Source organism: Puma concolor, chromosome B2, assembly GCF_028749965.1.
Source record: "Puma concolor isolate L17-30 chromosome B2, mPumCon1.1.hap2, whole genome shotgun sequence".
Taxonomy (NCBI): Eukaryota; Metazoa; Chordata; class Mammalia; order Carnivora; family Felidae; genus Puma; species Puma concolor.
The window spans coordinates 114,330,282-114,348,999 of NC_141671.1; the positions used below are offsets into that span (position 1 = coordinate 114,330,282).

Consider the following 18,718-nt stretch of genomic DNA (forward strand, 5'->3'; position numbering starts at 1 on the left):
CCCTCAAGTCTTTAGGAAGACATCCAAACAATTACTGGGAATGAATGCATGTGGAAATTGGCCTTACATAATTTCCTTGGCTGTGAACTAAAGCATGTTTATAAAATATGCCCTTTGTTGCTTAAATTTGAATGCCTCCCTCATAAGTGAAATGGTAAAAATCCATCGTGGCTACATTTAGATCCTCTTCTTTTTCATCTTGGTTCTGAATCACCTGCTGTTGGATCCTTTTTTATGGCTCCAGATGATCTGAATGATCAGAAAAATGACAATCCTTCCATCAGAGTTTTTATGTGATCCTCCCCACATGGGGAGTTGTAAGCCAGCACTACCAACCCCTACACCAGATGGCTAATGAAAGCAAGCCCTAGACAAGTCAAACACTGTTCACAACACATACTAAGAACACACCTCATTTCCCTTCTGGCCTTTTCTCATGTCTTAGGAAGGTCTACATTGCTCCCAACTCAAGCTTTGTTTTCCATTTTTGGTCCTGATTCTATCCATTGGACTTGAAGATTCATCTTGGTTTCTTTTAGTTATCCTTTGATTGTAGAGTGACTACAATCTTTGGTTTGTAACTACCATCTGACCTTTTCTGCTATCCATCTCAAACCCCTGGAAACAAGCCCGAGAAATATTTCAAAATACCAATAACAATAACAATAAACCTGAGTTTATTTTTTTTTAATTTTTTTTTTCAACGTTTATTTATTTTTGGGACAGAGAGAGACAGAGCATGAACGGGGGAGGGGCAGAGAGCGAGGGAGACACAGAATCGGAAACAGGCTCCAGGCTCCGAGCCATCAGCCCAGAGCCTGACGCGGGGCTCGAACTCACGGACCGCGAGATCGTGACCTGGCTGAAGTCGGACGCTTAACCGACTGCGCCACCCAGGCGCCCCAACAATAAACCTGAGTTTAACTCGGATCTCAATTTCAGTGGAAGAGACACTAACCAGGAAATTCTAACACTGTGAATACCTCTCAGTAAACTAGTCCTTAATCAAGTTTCAATGTTGACAAGAGAAAACCCAAATAAAAGGGAATTTAGGCACTGTCTGAAATTAATTTCCAATCATAGACAATAATTTCTCAAAATACAAACCTTAAATATAGTTGACATTCAATTATTGTATAGCTTTTCTGGTAACCTTTATATTAGCTAATGTATGCATACAGGCAATTCAGGAAACAAAGGAGGTTCCTTCTCTTAATTCATCTTCTGGTATGGTTCCATCGTTATCCCAAATTAAACATTTTCTGTTTCTCTTTCTCCTACACTGCATGGCTTAAAAGATTTATAAAGAAAATCCTGAATTTTTTCAGGGGCTTTTAATTTTCTTCCTCCACACCATATGTCTCACCCAGGGCTCTACATTCCTTATTTTATTTTATCCTCATACTAATTGTATGAAATAAGTATTTTAATTCCTGTTTTAAGAAATGTTAAATGATATGTCTGTGGTTACACAGCTGGCAAGTGGTCAAAGCAGTATTTGAACCTTGATCCTTTTAACACCATGGCCTTTGTTCTTATACTATTCCACTTTTGATAAGAAGAGAAATTCATCCCAGAAAAATGTGTTCTCAAGATAAAAAGAAATGAGATATTAAACCATGAAAAACATGAAACGACCTTACAGACACATTACTAAGTGAAATAAGACAATCGGGAAAGGTTCCAGTACTGTATCAATCCCACTCTGTGACATTCTAGAAAAGGCAAGCTTATGGAAACAGTACAAAGATCAGTGGTTGCTAGAGATTGGGGAAGGGATGGATAAAGGCAGAGCACAGAGGATTTTTAGGGCAGCAAAATGATTCTGTATGAGACTAACACTGTGGAGGCAGGTCATTATACATTCATCAAAAAACGTAGTTTAAAACACCAAATGTGAACCCTAATGTAAACTCTGGACTTTGGGTGATAATGATGTGTCAGTGTAAATTCATCAGTTGTAATCATGTACCACTCCGGTGAGGGATGTTACTAGTGGCAGAGTTTGTTGGAGGGGCTATATAGGAACTCTTTGTACTTTCTGCTTAATTTTGCTATAAACTTAAAACAACTCTAAAAAATAAAATCTATTAAAAAATATTTCCCCATTATATAAACAGACATCATGGACTTTATGTTACTTCATACTTTGCTCCAATTTCTACCTGTAGCACCTGAATCTCACAGTTGAGGGGGGGAGAAAGAGAACAAAAACTAGTCAAAGCTAAACCAATAGAATATGACTCTAGAACAAGTAAAGATATCCACAGGCATCCTGTTTCAGTCTCTATATCCCTTTCTCTCTCCTATCATCTGTCTTGCCAGCTTTTCATCGGTTTGCCTCTTTTATCCCTACCACACAGCCTTTAAGTCCAGGAGTAGAAAAGAAAAAAAATAAACACAAAACTTTTTCCCAGTATTCTTAGTATTTACTGTTTCATCGATCTGTGGGCAAGAATTCAGACAGGGCACCATGAGAATGGCTTTTCTTTGATCTCAGGGGCCTCAGCTGGGAAGACTCTATGACTGGGTTGACTAAGCAGCTTGAAGCTGGAATCATTTGGAGGCATTTTCTCTCACGTGTCCAGGCTATCAGCGGGAACCTCAGCTAGCCTATCAGTCAAAATACACATACCATTGGCTTCTTCATTGATCTTTTCATGTGGACTTGTTTGGGCACAGTGGCTGTGTTCTAAGCATCTCAAAAGACAATAGGGAAATGTATGACATCTCTATGATCTGGCCTTGAAAGCCACATAGTTTCATTTCTACCATATTCATTAAAGCAGCCACTAAGTTCTACCTAGGTTCAAGTGGAAAGGACACAGACCAAAACTACCAGAAGGGAGAAGTGTCAAGGCCACAGTGTAAGCAGATATGAAATAGGAGATACTATTACAGCCATTTTGGGTAATTTTGTTATATGTTATTATATTTTAAATATCGAAGTATGTATTGCATTTGAATGTTTGGTTAAACTTTGCCCTACATCTTTATTTCTGATTGCCTATTTCAGATCATAAAACACGTAATGGCAGGCACAACCATGGTGAATTAATTTACACAAGCTCCATCATAGCACCTTGTACTTGACAATCATAGTATATAATATCATTACTCGTGCTGCAATTGCTGATAGGTACATGCACTTAAGCAATCATTATTCTTTACATTTGTAATGTGTTGCAGAAAATCTCCACACTAACCAAAAAAGACATACAGCATCTTTACTCTGCAAGTGAATTTTATTATTCCAATTAGGTCTTGGTTGCTTGAGAAGAGTACATAATTTCTTCTCCCAAGTGAATAGATTCTTGTAAAGCAATAATTGAATCTCACAGTTGAGGGGGGAGATATCACTACCCTGAAGGAACTATCTGTTTTCCTCCACAATTAGTCACTTAGGTTTTAATAGATTATTAAATGGTTTATATTAGTAATCTGTGTGAGATCTTGATCATGAATGCTAAACTCTTTTGAAAAGTTAACTAATGAAAGCAATTGTCCCTTTTCAGTTGATTTCATAGGTGGCTTTGATTCTTATGGCTATCAAGGGCCTCAGAAGACATCTCATTTACAACTACAGCCTATGTACATGTAAGTACTTTATTTTGGAGGTATTCTATGATACTAAAAGATGATTAAGTAAGCACTGTCATGGTGCAAAATAGATGGCATGCAGCTTTCCTTCAACTACATACTTCCAGTATTTTCTCTTCTATTAATGTTGTTTGGCTGGGATAATTCTAATAACATTTTCTTCATAATTCATTTTTAAATTTAACTTATCAGAAATGCCATCTCTAAAGTTACTTTTAGTCTTATATAAAGTATCAACTACATAGCTAAAAAGCCTTTATTAATATTTCTTTGAATACTTTATTAATACTTCTTTGAATGACCCAAAAGTTATATATTTTGAAAACGATATAACATTATGGGTAGTTATATGCAACTATATATAAACTATATGTTCTGGTTTTCCCAGGAGAGTCTCAGTTTACATAGGTTGTCCTGGTATAGTTATTACCAGTACCTCTTCTTACTCTCAAAAGTATTCTCATTTGGATTATAAATGATAGGCTATATATAATTATATATAGTATAACCCTATAGTTATATATAGTGTTAAAAAAAAAACTGAGCAATAATATTCTTTATTCTTTTTCTGATGTGAAGTGAAAATTACGCCAGAAGAGTAACACTGAAATTTATCAGACCCTTAACTCTAGCACTCAAAAGAGCAGACATACAATCAGAGCCTGATTTTTATATCTGTGTTTAGGCAAATTCCCTTGGATAACAACTGATAACAAATTCTATATATCAGCATCAAGTGATATGCTGAATTGCAAGCGAAGATCAAAATAGAAAGTAAGATTCCAATTCATTTTGAAATGTGAGCTTCTCTCTTTCAAGATATGTGTTTGTCGTCATTGTCCTCCACCATTGAATCATTTTGCCTTTTAGTATTGTTAATGTCTAGGATGATAAATGGATTTGGAGTATTTCTCTTCCAAGAGATTAAAGTAATCTTTATACACCTCCTTGTAAGCTTCTCTTTAAAAGGGGAACGATCTATGCATCATGCCTGAGCTTTTCTTTGGAAGTATTTGGCAATACCACCCATAAAAAAGACCTGATCTGTTCAGAAATCCACCAATACTATATGCATTCAAAGCCTTCCCTCTGCAAACAGTGCATCACACAATCTCTTTTGTATCCCCATAACCACTGCCCTAAATCAGCGTTCATTACCTTACGTTTTCCTGTCTCTTTCTAATTTTAGTACCTCTGTCCCGTCTTCCGTGTGGCTGCCAAATTACTCTTCCCAAAGTACCACTTTGACTCTTTCCCCTCCTTGTCCCCAAACTATCAATTAATCCCTATTACCTACTAAACAAAGTCCACATTGCTTACCGTAGCTTGCAAGTATCCTCTGACCTGGCCCCAATATCTTGCTGAAATATTCTCTCTTCTCTTCAACCCTTAACAACTTTTGACTCCCAACCATATGCAGCTGATGCTAGGAGATACTGGGAAAGTGTAATAATGAATAAGAGCTGGCTCCTGTCCTGATGAATCTTATAATCTATTGAGGGCATTAGTAGTCTGCCATCTTACCCATTTTTTGCCGGTGAAACTAGAACTCTTGCTTTCCACCCATATGACATGTGTTTCTCTAGTTGCCCATGCTGTTCTCTTGACACCAAACATTTTTTTCCAAGATGAAATACCACTATCCTTCAAGTTATATCTTAAAATATATATTTTATGGAAGAGTTTTAAATCTCTTTTTCCTCTGATACTTCTCTTTTTTTTTCTTTTGCCTAGCACTATACTTGTTTTCTGTTTAGACCAAAATTTCCTGTCCTCCCAGGAAGACTTGATAGCTCACACAAAAAGTAAAATTACAAACCCTTTAAGTTCTTTACCACTCTTCCCTATATTGTATCATAGCTTTATATAAAGTGTTCTATTAAAACATAAAGGCAAAGCAATACAGGACAGTGGTTAGGAGGACCTAGAAGGCAGAGTACTAGAGATGAAATTCTTTATGACCTTGGACATACAACTTGATTTGAATAACTTTAATTATTCTCATCAAATCTAAGTCTCCTTACCTGCAAAAGAGAGATGATAGCACATGTACTTCATATAATTATTTTGAATTTATAAGTATATAAGACGTAAAACATGCCACATGGTAAATGCTTAAGAAACATAACTTAGTAGTACTGGGAACAATGCTTATGTGAACCAATATTACTCATGAAAAGACTTTATCGAATCAGAAATCAATATACTATACAATATAATATATAATATACTATATTTCATAGTATACGAAAGGATTTCCTCTGGAAACAATAGATCACATATAATATCCACCCAAATAACATGCAACAATATGTGCTCAAGAGTAGACCAGAACATCTACAAAGCTTGTAATTGCTTGTTTCTGACAATATCACATAGCATTTCTTCATCATGTAACACTTCATTGTGTTTATGAATATGAATGATCAGTAAATATGATCAAGCTATAATAAGTTACATGTAACCACATATATAGGATTAGCTATCTTAGAGAATGCTAATTATACATAATCAAGTATATTGTTTCAAATCAGGCATCCATAATTCTAATGTCTTCAAAAAGTGGACCCTGCATATTTAATATCCATCATTAAATTCCTGAGGACCAAACTTACCATGATTTTATTAAATAGAAGACTTTAAATGACAAACGAAAAGTAATAAAAATACTATTTTCTTCCTTACTGCCTGGGAACACTAAAATTATGTAAGAAGTTTCAAGTCTCACTGCTCATGAAAAAAGTTGAATGTTCCATGACATTCAGATTTAGGAAGTTAGAATTAATTGCATATAACAAATCACTAGTCAAAATACTACCACTGCCCCTTCTACAAAACATCCCCTTACCGGACTTCAAGTTCTACAACACTGAGATTTTATTTTACAGATGAGGAAACTGGAGGAAGACAAAGGAAAACAAAGGTCACACAACCTGTTAGTTGTGCCACCCCCAATTATCAACCAGTTTTCCTAACCCCTTAGTTCAGTGTTCTTTCCAAATTCTTAGACCTGTGAGTTTGCTCTGGCATTCATTATATTTTCTGATTTTTAATGTACTTAGTTGTACTTCTCACACTAACTTGGCTGCCATACCTCCAAACATGCCTGCACCCCTCCCTTTCTCTGCAACCAACTATCCTCTTCTGATTTTACATTATGCAGTAGCCTTCAACATGGTAGCCTTCAGAACCACTCATCTGACAGCCACCGCCTATTCAAACCCTGTGAAAAACCAAAAGTGACTCCTGCATAAATTTCACCCCTGCTGAGAGGAAGGGACCTGAACATCTCCTATGTCTTTGTCCTTTAGGGAGTAGCTTTTCCTGTCAACCTGCCATAATAAGTCTCATAAACTAAGAGTAATTCAACATCATGGTCCGGTTCAAGCACTTTCACGATATTATATAGCAACTGGAAATAAAAGCTGTTCCTTAGAAGGAACGCAAATGCTTAAAAAGTAATGTGCAGTTTTAGCTGTGGGATTTCCATTATGCCCAGCAAATCCGTGGCTAAGAGCTTTGAAAACACTGCCCTGACTGACTTCCATTCACAGCCACGTTTCAGTTCCTACAGTCATTGAATAGACAGCCCTCTCCTTTTTAGTTAAGTTGGGAGAATGTTCTGTAATTCTTTAGATTATCTATCATCCATCCTAAAAGAAAAGGTTTTCATTAATTTGTTTCATATGGTTTGGTAAACTTCTTTGAAACAAATAATAGCCATGAAGCTCCCTCACAAAAACATTCCCATGTCCACAGGTTAATTTTCTAACAAAGTAGCTGTTTTGACTACCACTGACCTATGTGCCATCGCCAGTAGAGATGTGTTTGGGTTCCCGCAGTATAAACTGTGAGAATATCCCATGGTATATTAGCAACATTTGAAAACACTGCATTCTTTTTGGCAGCCTAATTGTATAGCAATACATATTCATTTCATTTGTCCCCAGAAATGGATTTTAAATTATCATAAGTGGCCACTTTACCCAAGAGGTTACAGAGGAAAAAGAAACGGAGAGGAAAGTTGTCTCATTTTAAGCACAATTTGGGCTTGGACTTTTTTGTGTTTAATTTTTGCTTGTTCTTGTGCTTGGAGAGGTGAGAAAGATGCTGGGCTCTCCCCCTTGATTAAAAACAACTTTTCTTTCTCTCTCTTTCTCTCTACCAGGTCAAAATAATACAGATGGCCTCAGTATGTCAGCTCCTGGACCTTTCAAAGAACTTGTTTTGCAGTGGCCTCCTGCATTTTATGAAGAGCAAGAAGCAACTGAGTTTAAATATATATACATGTTAACAGAACAAACATAAAGCCTCTACATACACTGAGACACACACACACACACACACACACACACACACGCACACACACACAGAGGCACATACTAATTCCTCTTGGCCTCCTCTTTCTAACTGAAACAAATATGCAGGACACTCCCATCTTGGATTTCCTGAAAGTAGGCTTCTTTCTCCCAGGCCTTTGGAAAGTTCATAAGGAGATGTGTTGGTGCCCTCTGCTGGCCGTCACTAACTACTCTGCAGCCCAGCCAGTCAGCCTCTGTGAGCTGCAAAGTCATCCAGGGCACATTAGTTTGACAGCCCTGTCTTCTGCACTCCATACGTCTTGATAGCACCACGGCTACGTAGGCAATGTAATTGCAAAAACAAACAAAACATGCCATGATGACCTTGTAACCGAAGTCCGAAATGGCAGGTTGTTTGCCCTAAAGGCTATACCGTACATACTTGCCTTAACCCACCTAAGTTGTGCGCCCGAGTCTCAGTGCAGACCTCCCCAAGTCACTTCCTTTAGGCTAACACACTGCTATTAATTCCGAACGAGTTTGAGTCTGTGTGTTTCACGTCAAGAAACAGGACTGCATAGCTCAGCAGCTCAGTGTGTCTGTGTACAAAAACTGCCAGCTGTCAGCAAAGTGCTTTATCATTGAACCTCCATGGTGGCCAAAAACAGACAAGTGACAATAACAACAACAATAATCATGTTCTTTATAATTCTTAAATATGGTCTTCTGAAGGGGTTGGGTGGGACAAAGTAAAATTTATTAATCTACTAAACTCATAATCTACTGGAAGCAGAGAACAGAAATGGCTTAACTCACTGATTTTATTTACTGCACTCTAGGTGCTTTTATAAGTATCTACAAATGTCTTTTACTAACACAGAAACAGCTGTGGATTTCTATCAACAGAGGCCAACTGAATATGTATTAGCTATGTTTACTCTTTTATATCTAATTCAAATGGAAGACCCTACGTAGGTGAACTTTTTTTCCTAACTTCAGCGTACGAGATTATTTTTTGGGTGGGCGGGGGGAGCAATAGTTACCTTGGTGAAATATTTGAGATCTCTTTGTGGTATTTGGGGGATCTGTTGTGTGTTAGAGTGTATTTTAATCCTCCTGTATTATTGTGGCAGAAAAACTGTGCTGTTAACGTAGTTGGCAACAAGATGCCTTTGGAAACTTAATAGTAGGTCAATGTGTTTATGGAATATTCTGAATTCCTAGGAAATTTTGTTCTATATACTCAAGCATTATTTGGTTTTCATTAGTGGGAAACATAATTAGCTCAGGCTTATCAGGAACTCCGAAGAGTCATGTTTTTTCTTGGATCCACCTGAGATGCTAAAATCAACTTTTTTAAAACTAATACAACATCCTTCAGTGCAGTGAAATTGAGACTTGAAAAGTTACAAATTGGCATGGAGCAATGTTTTCTCTCTTGGTTTCTATGTAGTTTCTTCAGTTATTGGGTTAACCTACTTTGGACCTTAGCCCATCCAGATCTACATAAACCAGCCCCATTACTGTGTTTGCATGGATGTCTGTGAAATACACACATATACATTCAAAAACGATAAAGGAACAAAGGTTATATTGGAACATAAACTAAAAAAAAAAAAAAAAAAAAAAAAAAGGTTCCAGCACTTGTGCTTGAATTTTCTCAGTGGCTTGTATATGTTTGTCCATACATACATGTATAAAATAAATAATTGCAAACATGTCAGTGAAACCTCATATGATTTTATAGTGACATGCATGTTTAATGTAGGAGAAAAATATTTACCAATTTATTGTCCTCTGATTCTTAAAATTTAAATACTCTACATGCCAGAAACTATTCTAATGTGACTATTAACGTGAAAATTAAAATGAGGTTTCACTGTACATTCATGCTGTGATGAGATTCCACCTTATAGGACATGTATATGGATAGAGATTTAAGTGCACAGAGAACAAGCCCTCATATTCCTGCTTTAAGTTGCAGCCAAGCTACCACTTAATCACTACTATCATCACCACCAAAATTTTCAAAACCAGTTGTTGACTACTAAAGAGTAATTCGTGGACAGGTCTTCTTTCGGGAGCAGTGAGCACAGTAGTGTGATTATATCTGGAAAACCATCTGAGTTGTACAGCTGATTCCTCCTCAAAATCCGGTGAAGAATGCTATTTTTCTAGGCTGAGCTTTTGTTATAAACCTAATATTCAGAAGGCAAGAGTTACAATCCTGATGTGTCTTTTTTTTTTTTTTTTTGCGTTTGTTAATTCTGAATGTATTTTTAACAGAGTGATTTTTTTGACTTACTAGTGTAATTTGCATTTTAAAAATAAATGGAAAAACAATTAAGCTTCTGAGCCATCCCTGAAAGCCCCTCCTTCTCACAGTGTATCTGATTATATCATTGACAAGGAAAACCTATTAAATTTACATGAAGGCAACGCTGATGTTCTGTGCTATGCAGGAATGGATATGTCAGCAATAAAAAGAAATTGCCAGGTCATGGCACCATGTTAGCTCAGTCATAGGTAGCACGCACTTTCATTATCCCCTAACACTAAGGGATCTTTTACAAGACTGCCTGGAATAGACTTGCTGTCTTTTGGAGAACTTTTTTTTTTCCTTTCAATCTGGAATTTAGAGTTAGCATCGGGCTAATAGCTGACAGAGGTGTTAGGGCACTATGTTAAAAACCTTTGCTTAACATAGGTGGGTTTTTTTCTTTTTTTAAAGGTCAAATTATTTAAAATAAAATTATTTAGAATACTCATTTAGTCATTGCTCCTTTGAGGACCAATCGTTGACAACACTATAAGTGAACCATGTTGGGGTAGGGTAGGCAAGCAGAAAAGATTCACCCAAGGAATTTATGATTGCGTAACCATAATTTCAGCTGAGGTTCACTGTGTAGCTGAAAGGGAGAGAAGGTAGAGGGATCAGGCTTGGGCTGCTGTTGGGGCTCTTTCATTGCACAACCCCCAGAAGCCAAAATGCAGAAATCGATTGAAAATAAAAAAGGCTTTGAGGCAACATTCCAAGAAGCTGAAGATCAACTTGTAGAATTTGACATCCTGGCCACACGGTGAGTCTTGGAAATGATGAAGCCTGTTTTTACTTTTGTTCCCTGTGTGAAAGGTGTGTTGATATGGTTCATTGTGGATGACTGGCAGGATGTTGCTTCATACTGTGAGGTCAAATACACACATCTCAGTTGCAAAAAAAGGGATAAAAGTTAATAAAGCAACTATATATATATATATATATACACCCTAAAGAAAAGATTCCCACCTCTGGAGTTCTCAAATAAGGTGTGCATTTGGTAAGTAATAAATATTATTTGTTGATGGCACCAAGATCTTCATTTGTAACTGTTCAAATCCTAATTTCTAATACAGTGAAAGAAATAGCCAACATTCCATTATACTATAACAAATGGGTCATAAACTCAGAAATACAAGCTCATTTTATGTAGGTTACATTACAGAACAAACTTTTGAGATCCAAACCCATTTATTGTAGAGACAGTAAGCTAAGGCCCACAGAGATCAAGAAATTACTCAAGACTACCATTTATTGTGAAAATGCAAATCACTCACCATTCTACAACAAATTCCTGTATGCATACTCTGACCAGAATAGAATAAATCAAATCCCAGACAATGGGATTTGTCAACTGACCCTGGACTGTTAAATCAGAATGAACCCTGATAAGGAAGACTCTAAGATAGTATAAGATCATGAAATGTGTCTGAATTATTGTGTATTAGGTTCAATATAGTCTCAATGTTAAATATGTTTTATTATCTTACAGTTTTTTATACACCAAAACTCATACCCACATGTAAATGTCGTCGACAAATTATGTTTGTTTTCAAGGTTTAGAAGTTTTTCTGTTATTTCTCGTATAATGCATTTGTGAATAGTTAATATTAGAGAGATTGAGATTACTTGAACTGTTTCATCATGAAAATACCGCGATTGACAAGACTATCTTCCTTCAGACATTTGATCCATCTCTGATAAAATTTCAGCACTAAACACTTGTACTCAGAAAGCTTTGATACCAAGATCCTTACATTGTAAAACACTGAAGCCCCAGTTATTCTCACCACATGTGAATCTTTGCTTAGGATCTGTGTTCAATCCTTTTCATTTTATTACATCTTCCTTCCACTCACTCCCGAGAAAGGAAAGAACAAAATCTGTGATTGATGTATTATGTCCAATTTAAAACATGCTAGTATCCGGAAACAATCACTTTTGATAACTATAAGAGCAAAATCTCTAATACATGTATGTGCTCTATGCCTTTTAATTCAACAAAAACTTGAACTGGATAATGCATTCCAGAGTCTCATTTACCACCGAAATCTGCAACGGTATCATGAGTTATGACTGTCAGTGACAACAAAGAAAATGATGGTGAGTTTCTCCTAAAAAGGGATAAAGGCACTTCTTTTTATATTCTTTAGAATTATAATGAAGATCATTTTTTAAAAATCCTCAAACATGGAGTTTAGATGCAAATGAGCTCAAAATTTGTATAGGTATTGAAAGTTTATTTCTATATGATAAATTCAGAGAGGAAAAATCCTGTTATAAGCCACATGTTGATGCTCTGATACAGTCCAAACCTTTATTAAAATTAATGTAAGCCTTCTCTATAATGAGAGCACAGAATTGTGGCCCTTTAGTAACAAAACAGTTATATTTTTTAACCTCTCATTCTACTCTCATATGAATTTAAGCTGTAACAGCAATGGAATAAAACAACTCCCAAAAAAAGATTGCAAATTGATGCTGTCACCCCAAGGATGATGGATTGATTCAATTAATCAGCAAGTCTTTTCTAAGAGTCCTTCGGGGAGTTATTTACCAGAGGCATACCCTGTTTATTCCCCTTTTGTGTGCCTGTCATTTTTCTTCATTATTCTTCTAGTTTTACTCATTATATCCTTTGGGGATATGTTGATCTCCATGTGCAGAGAGGTTTTGCAAACTGCTGTCTAGACATAAATCTTCCAAGCTTCAAACTGGAGGACCCCAGGACACCTGAGCCTCTTGTCATTGTTATCTCAGGCTGACCGACACTCTCAGGATGAAGTCAAGCAAATGAACACGGAGTTACAAATGATAAATCACGGGGAACTTACCAAATGTAGTAAAGATTATGAAAAATCCTCCACTGGTAAAGATGTAAAAACTTTGTGTTCCGGACACCTATGGAACTAGTCTTTGCATCTGCAAAAGCAGATCGGTAGGGCAGGGCCAGAGGGTTGAGAGGCAGGGGCCCGTGCTAACAATTAATGGAAAAACAAAACATACTCGGTGTTTGTATTGAGTGCCAAAAAGCAAATGCTCTCAGACTCGAAACATTTCCATTTCCAATAGGTCAAGTAACCTGTCTATATCTTGCTATCAGGGGTGGCTACATAGTTTGTAGGACCCGTGAAAAATGCAAATGTGGAGCTCTTGTTCAGAGTAGAAAAAGAGTGCTACTAAAGGTACTAAAATATTAAGACTTTTCCTTCTAAAGTATGTTATTACTTATAAAACATAATAAGGGCAAATAGTAACACATAAATGACAACACAAAATATAAATAATAAAAAATACTTAGATGTCATAATTTTAAATAATACAATGAATACAATACTTCATTAGTGGGATATCTTGATTGATAATAAGATGTTTGACTCACCTTTCTCTAACTTAATATTAAGTCATCAAAATGTATACTTTGAACCAATTCCTTTTTAATCAATATAAATGAAAGTGATGTCAGTCACTCTTGGCAAATGCATCACAACCTTTTATAATTTTTATGAAACTATAGTTTTTAATTTAAAGAAGAATCTCCCTGCTTCTGTCACTGTTACTAGAGCCATGAAGAATATTTTATAAACAGTGACAACATTGCAGTAAATTTCTGATAAACTACTTATAAATATTAGTCATTTGAGTTAATGGTTCACAGAACAATTTTTCTAAAAAAGATTAAACTTCATAAAAAATCACTTTCATGTAAACCTGAATCAAATTTTAAAGAAAATTATAAAGGCGCCTGGGTGGCCCAGTCGGTTAAGCATCCGACTTCAGCTCAAGTCGCCATCTCACGGCTCATGGGTTCAAGACCCACGTCGGGCTCTGTGCTGACAGCTCAGAGCCTGGAGACTGCTTCAAATTCTGTGTCTCCCTCTTTCTTTGCCTCTCCCCCACTAGCCTGCATGCCCTAGCACTCTCTCTCTCTTTCCCTCTGTCTTTCTCAAAAATAAATAAACGTTAAACAAAAGTTTTAAAGAAATATTATATAATAGGATCTTAGTGTTTCCTCTGACATTTCCTGTAACTTGTTCAAGAAGCTAAAAATGGCTTCCTGGTTTCCATGTACTTAAAAACACCCACTTAAGTAATCTACTGCTATATGTTCAGTTACAAGAAAAATAATTTTAAAATTGTCTTTCTCAATTATTTGTTCTTCTGAAGCATCTTATGAAAATAGTTATCTTCTGTCTATTACTGATACTAGTCTCTACTTTTTATGTGTGAGCCCACAGATCTGTTTTTTTTACAATGTTGCTGAAGTTCTCAAAACGAGACATTCCAAACTCTTTGAATAATCCCAATGGTGCTCTGATAATGCTTTATTAAACGCTGATGTGTATACATTTACCTTATAATAATTTTCTGACGATGCTTACTGCCCGAGCACCAGCGGTTCGTGTCCCAGCATTAAAGTCATAGTTAGCATTTGTGCAAAAGCTACAGGGACGAGGGCTTTTGGGGAATTAATAGGCAAGCTGGCCTCCCCCCAGTTCCTAGGGCTGCCAAGGGCCCCTGCTTCCCCCCAGGGGTAGAGCTGCCCCTTCTGCTGCTGTTGGGGCCACTGTCACCCCTGCCAATCTTATCCTCAGTTGGTCCCCAGCCCAGCAGCTCCTCCGACTGCCCTGAGGCAGCCCAGGCCAATTGCTCTGCAGGCTGCGTGCTGTGCCCTGGGGCCTAAGCCTGTGCCCTCCGGTATTGCTGCTAGATCACAAACGTTCATGCAGGCTGTCACCCCAGGATATCTTGTCTACTCACCACATGCTCAAGAATAATATATTAAGAATTTCATGAAGAGGATAGTAGAACATTAAACCAAGCACCAGACTCCTCTGAGTGTGGGGACCATGTGCAATGAAACGTGTCATATGCCCATCCATAACGCTAGCTAGACCTGCTTGCTACAGAAGCCGAGACCAAAAAATTCGACATCTACTCCACTTCAGACTTACCCCCATTTTGTTACTGGAATAAATGGAACTGGGATAGTGCGTTTATTATTAAAAAATAATCCTGGGATGTTTTTACTAAGAAGGAAAGGATGATTATTTCAAAAAAGAATGAAACACAAAAAGGATAGATTGGATACCTTGTACACCAAGGCTGGGAGTATTTTCAGACTTTCCAGTGAATTGGATCAAATATCTCGTTATATGCATAATTAGTCAGGTTTTTATTACACTTCTATTAAAGAAAGAGTTTTGTCATGATGATTGAAATCCATTATGGTGCAAGGGCACTAACATTTCATGGCTACAATTCAATCTAGTTCTGCAGGTTTAAGAATAAATTTCAAGAATAACAACAAAGGTTTTTTCTAAATCCTTCCCACTAAAATTTTAAAATAAGAACTGTTGAGGTAAGGCATAGTATGTATCCAATATATTTAAAGTAGGATGGATATATTGTGGAAATGCATTTAGAAACTGAAAATATACCTAATTATACTGCATCATGAATCAAGACACCATATGTTAAAAGAGTAAATTGAAATAACTATATTTTATGTAATTAAGAGATTTTTTTTCCTTCATATTTCTGTATGTGGACATATATTGGAAGCACTAGAGTAGCAAAGTCCCCTCCTTACTCCATTTTCCATTTTTAACAATATGCAGTATAAGATGACATTAAAGCTATAAGTGCCACACAGTACTCTCCTGGTCACAGCATCTAAGTGACAGATCCAAATCTCACAACACAATCTGTCTGCAGAGCCCACAGTTCTAACCTCTAGGAAACAAAATAAATCTCCAGAGAGCAGTATGCAGATGTGAGTAGCTATGTTTCCCTTTGATGTCAAAGAAGATCTGTCTCTGATTATAGTGACTTTTTATTCATGCATTCACAGAATATGTCATTCTTACCTTATTCGAACAACTTCCATCCACCACACCTTCCCAAACACTTTCCATTGAGACATGAAATGAGATTTCTTAACAATTACGGCTGTCAGGCAGAGGGTGGACTTCAGGGGAAGACTCTGGAATTATTCCTCCCTTAGGGTCACCATGTCTTAAAGGTGGTCCTATCACGACCATAGGGTCTCTCTCACCAACATCCGTTCCCTGTCTGTATAGAGAGAAATGAAAGCACAGTAAATCTTGGTAAACATGGTCAACTCTGAAGGAAAACAAGACACTTGTAATATATTGTGTTTATAAATTCCCCTCTCCATAAGTCCCACTTTGGTTGTGTTTGACATTTAAAATTGAAACTAACAGAGAAGCGCTGAGCTAAAGTGAAAAGGGATATGGATGGGCAGTAAACCAGGACTTGTTATGTAATTGTTGCCAGTGTCATTCATTCTTACAGACAGAATTTAATATCACCACAAAAAGTCACATCATCCTAAAGATTTAATATGAAAGATTCCTTTTATATTAAAAGGCAAAACAAAAACTGAAGCAATTTCCTACATTTTTCCACCATTCATGCCAAGTGTAGTGGTATTTCCTCATCAAATATCTATTGGCAATTTCTACTTCTTAAATGACGTACATTTACAGTTAAAAGCCAGGTATGGGAACAAAAAGAAAAAAATGCATTTCCTAAAAACAAACAAAAAAAATCTTGCCCACTGATTTATCTTTTCTTATATTTTTCTCATAAAAGTCAACAACATTTTATATATATTATTGATTGTTAAAGGGTCGTCACAAATTTTCTTCATTCTTGCTTTGGTTGACAATTTGTATTGAAGGAGATGGAAGCACATACAATTGATATGACTCTCAAATAATTCCAGGTATAAATCATTGTATTAGTTTCCTGTTGCTGTGGGATCAAGTTACCACAACTTGGTGATTTAAAACAACACAAACTTTTTAAGATATTAAGATATGATTCTCGAGATCGAAAGTCCCAAATAGGCTTCATTGGACTAAAATCAAGGTATCGGTGGTATTTCATTACTTCTAGAAGCTTGAGAGAAGAATCCATTTCTTTCCTTTTTCCAAATTTGAAAGACTGCTTGCATTCTTTGGTTAGAGTCCTTTTCGTCCATCTTCAAAGTCAAAAGTGTGGCATCTTCAGATCTCTCCTTGACTCTATGACCTCTGATTTTATCATCACATCTCTCTCTGACACTGACCTTCTTGCCTCCCTCTTATAAGGACCCTTTTGATTATGTTGGATAATCCAGGATAATCTTCCCATCTCAAAATTCATATATTAATCACATCTGCCAAAGGGACTACAAAATCTTCTTTGTTACATAAGGTAAAATATTCATAAGTTTCAGGAATTAAGGCCTGGACATTTTTGGAGGGACATTATTCTACCTACCATAATCACCTAAGTGTGTACCCAGGCACTACTCACACCCTCTGAGGTAAGATGTTCTTTCTGAGAGTCAGCATTTCTAATTGCTGATATATAATATGTAGGATATTAAAATCTTCAAAGAATTCACAGAACTACTTTTTTAAAAAAATTTTTTTTGATGTTTATTTATTTTTAAGAGAGAGACAGAGCATGAGCAGGGAAGGGGCAGAGAGAGAGGGAGACACAGAATCCGAAGCAGGCTCCATGCTCTGAGCTATCAGCACAGAGCCTGATACGGGGCTCAAACTCACAAAATGCAAAGCTCATGACCTGAGCTGAAGTCGGATGCTTAACCAGCTGAGCCACCCAGGTGCCCCATAGAACTACTTAACTAAGCTCAAATCCTCTGTTTTCTAGCAATAGAAGTTAGAGTCTTGAGGGCACCTAGGTAGCTCAGTCAGTGAAGCTGCCAACTTGATTTTGTCTCAGGTCATGATCTCCCAGTTCCTGAGTTTGAGAGCCACATCCAGGTCTGTGCTGACAGTGCAGAGCCTGCTTGGGTTTCTCTCTCTCTCTCTCTCTGCTCCTTCCTTGCTAGTTCTGTCTCTCTCTCTCTCTCAAAATAAATAACCTTTAAAAAGTTAGGAGGCGCCTGAGTGGCTTGGTCGGTTAAGCATCCAACTTCAGCTCAGGTCATGATCTCACGGTCTGTGAGTTCGAGCCCCGCGTCGGGCTCTGTGCTGACAGCTCAGAGCCTGGAGCCTGTTTCAGATTCTGTGTCTCCCTCTCTGCTCCTCCCCTGTTCATGCTCTGTCTCTCTCTGTCTCAAAAATAAATAAACATTAAAAAAAATTAAAAACAAAAAAGAATCCTGGAATTGTAAGGTTGGACAGAATCTTTCAGACGAATGATTCACCTCCTTTTTAACACAAGAGATTGCTGCGTCTTAGGCTGCTGACACCCAAATGGAAGAGTTCAGTGAGATTTCCAGAGCATGTGAGATTGCTTTTTTCCACTACATCATATTGTTGCTAATAATTTGTAAAATCTAACTCATTTTTAATAAATCACCTCTAATGACTGTGATTGAAAAAAGAAAAGTCTCCAGAAAAGATTAGCTGGAATCTATCCACTTGTGAAAATTTTATAGGAGTTTCTATAATACTATATAATTCATTGATTTGGATTCACATCAAGTTAGAAAAATATTCCTAATGACATTGCACTTTTT

At 36.9% G+C, this 18,718-nt stretch overlaps 1 protein-coding gene and 1 long non-coding RNA gene across 7 annotated transcripts in view; one reads left to right on the top strand and one right to left on the bottom strand.

The window, feature by feature from the left end:
* NKAIN2 (sodium/potassium transporting ATPase interacting 2) overlaps nt 1-10,248 on the top strand; it is a 1,006,832-nt gene extending 996,584 nt beyond the window's left edge. For 4 of the 6 annotated variants that reach the window (XR_015251517.1, XR_015251516.1, XR_015251518.1 and 1 more), the window contains 3 exons: nt 3,516-3,597; nt 4,286-4,374; nt 7,769-10,248. Coding sequence is in view for 2 of the 6 variants with exons in the window: in XM_086707749.1 (XP_086563875.1) it covers nt 3,516-3,597; nt 4,286-4,310 (107 nt within the window). In the remaining 4 variants the exon portion in view is untranslated. Of the gene's footprint in view, nt 1-3,515; nt 3,598-4,285; nt 4,379-7,768 lie in introns of those variants that run through there. The other 2 variants (XM_086707749.1, XM_086707750.1) reach the window with 2 other exon arrangements.
* The window catches only part of LOC147581188 (uncharacterized), a 106,111-nt gene continuing 97,624 nt past the window's right edge, over nt 10,232-18,718 (bottom strand). Inside the window, exons 4-5 of the long non-coding RNA XR_015251520.1 lie at nt 16,089-16,293; nt 10,232-11,083 (exon numbers count right to left, since the gene is read on the bottom strand). This is a non-coding gene — a long non-coding RNA (uncharacterized LOC147581188). The remainder of the gene's footprint in view (nt 11,084-16,088; nt 16,294-18,718) is intronic.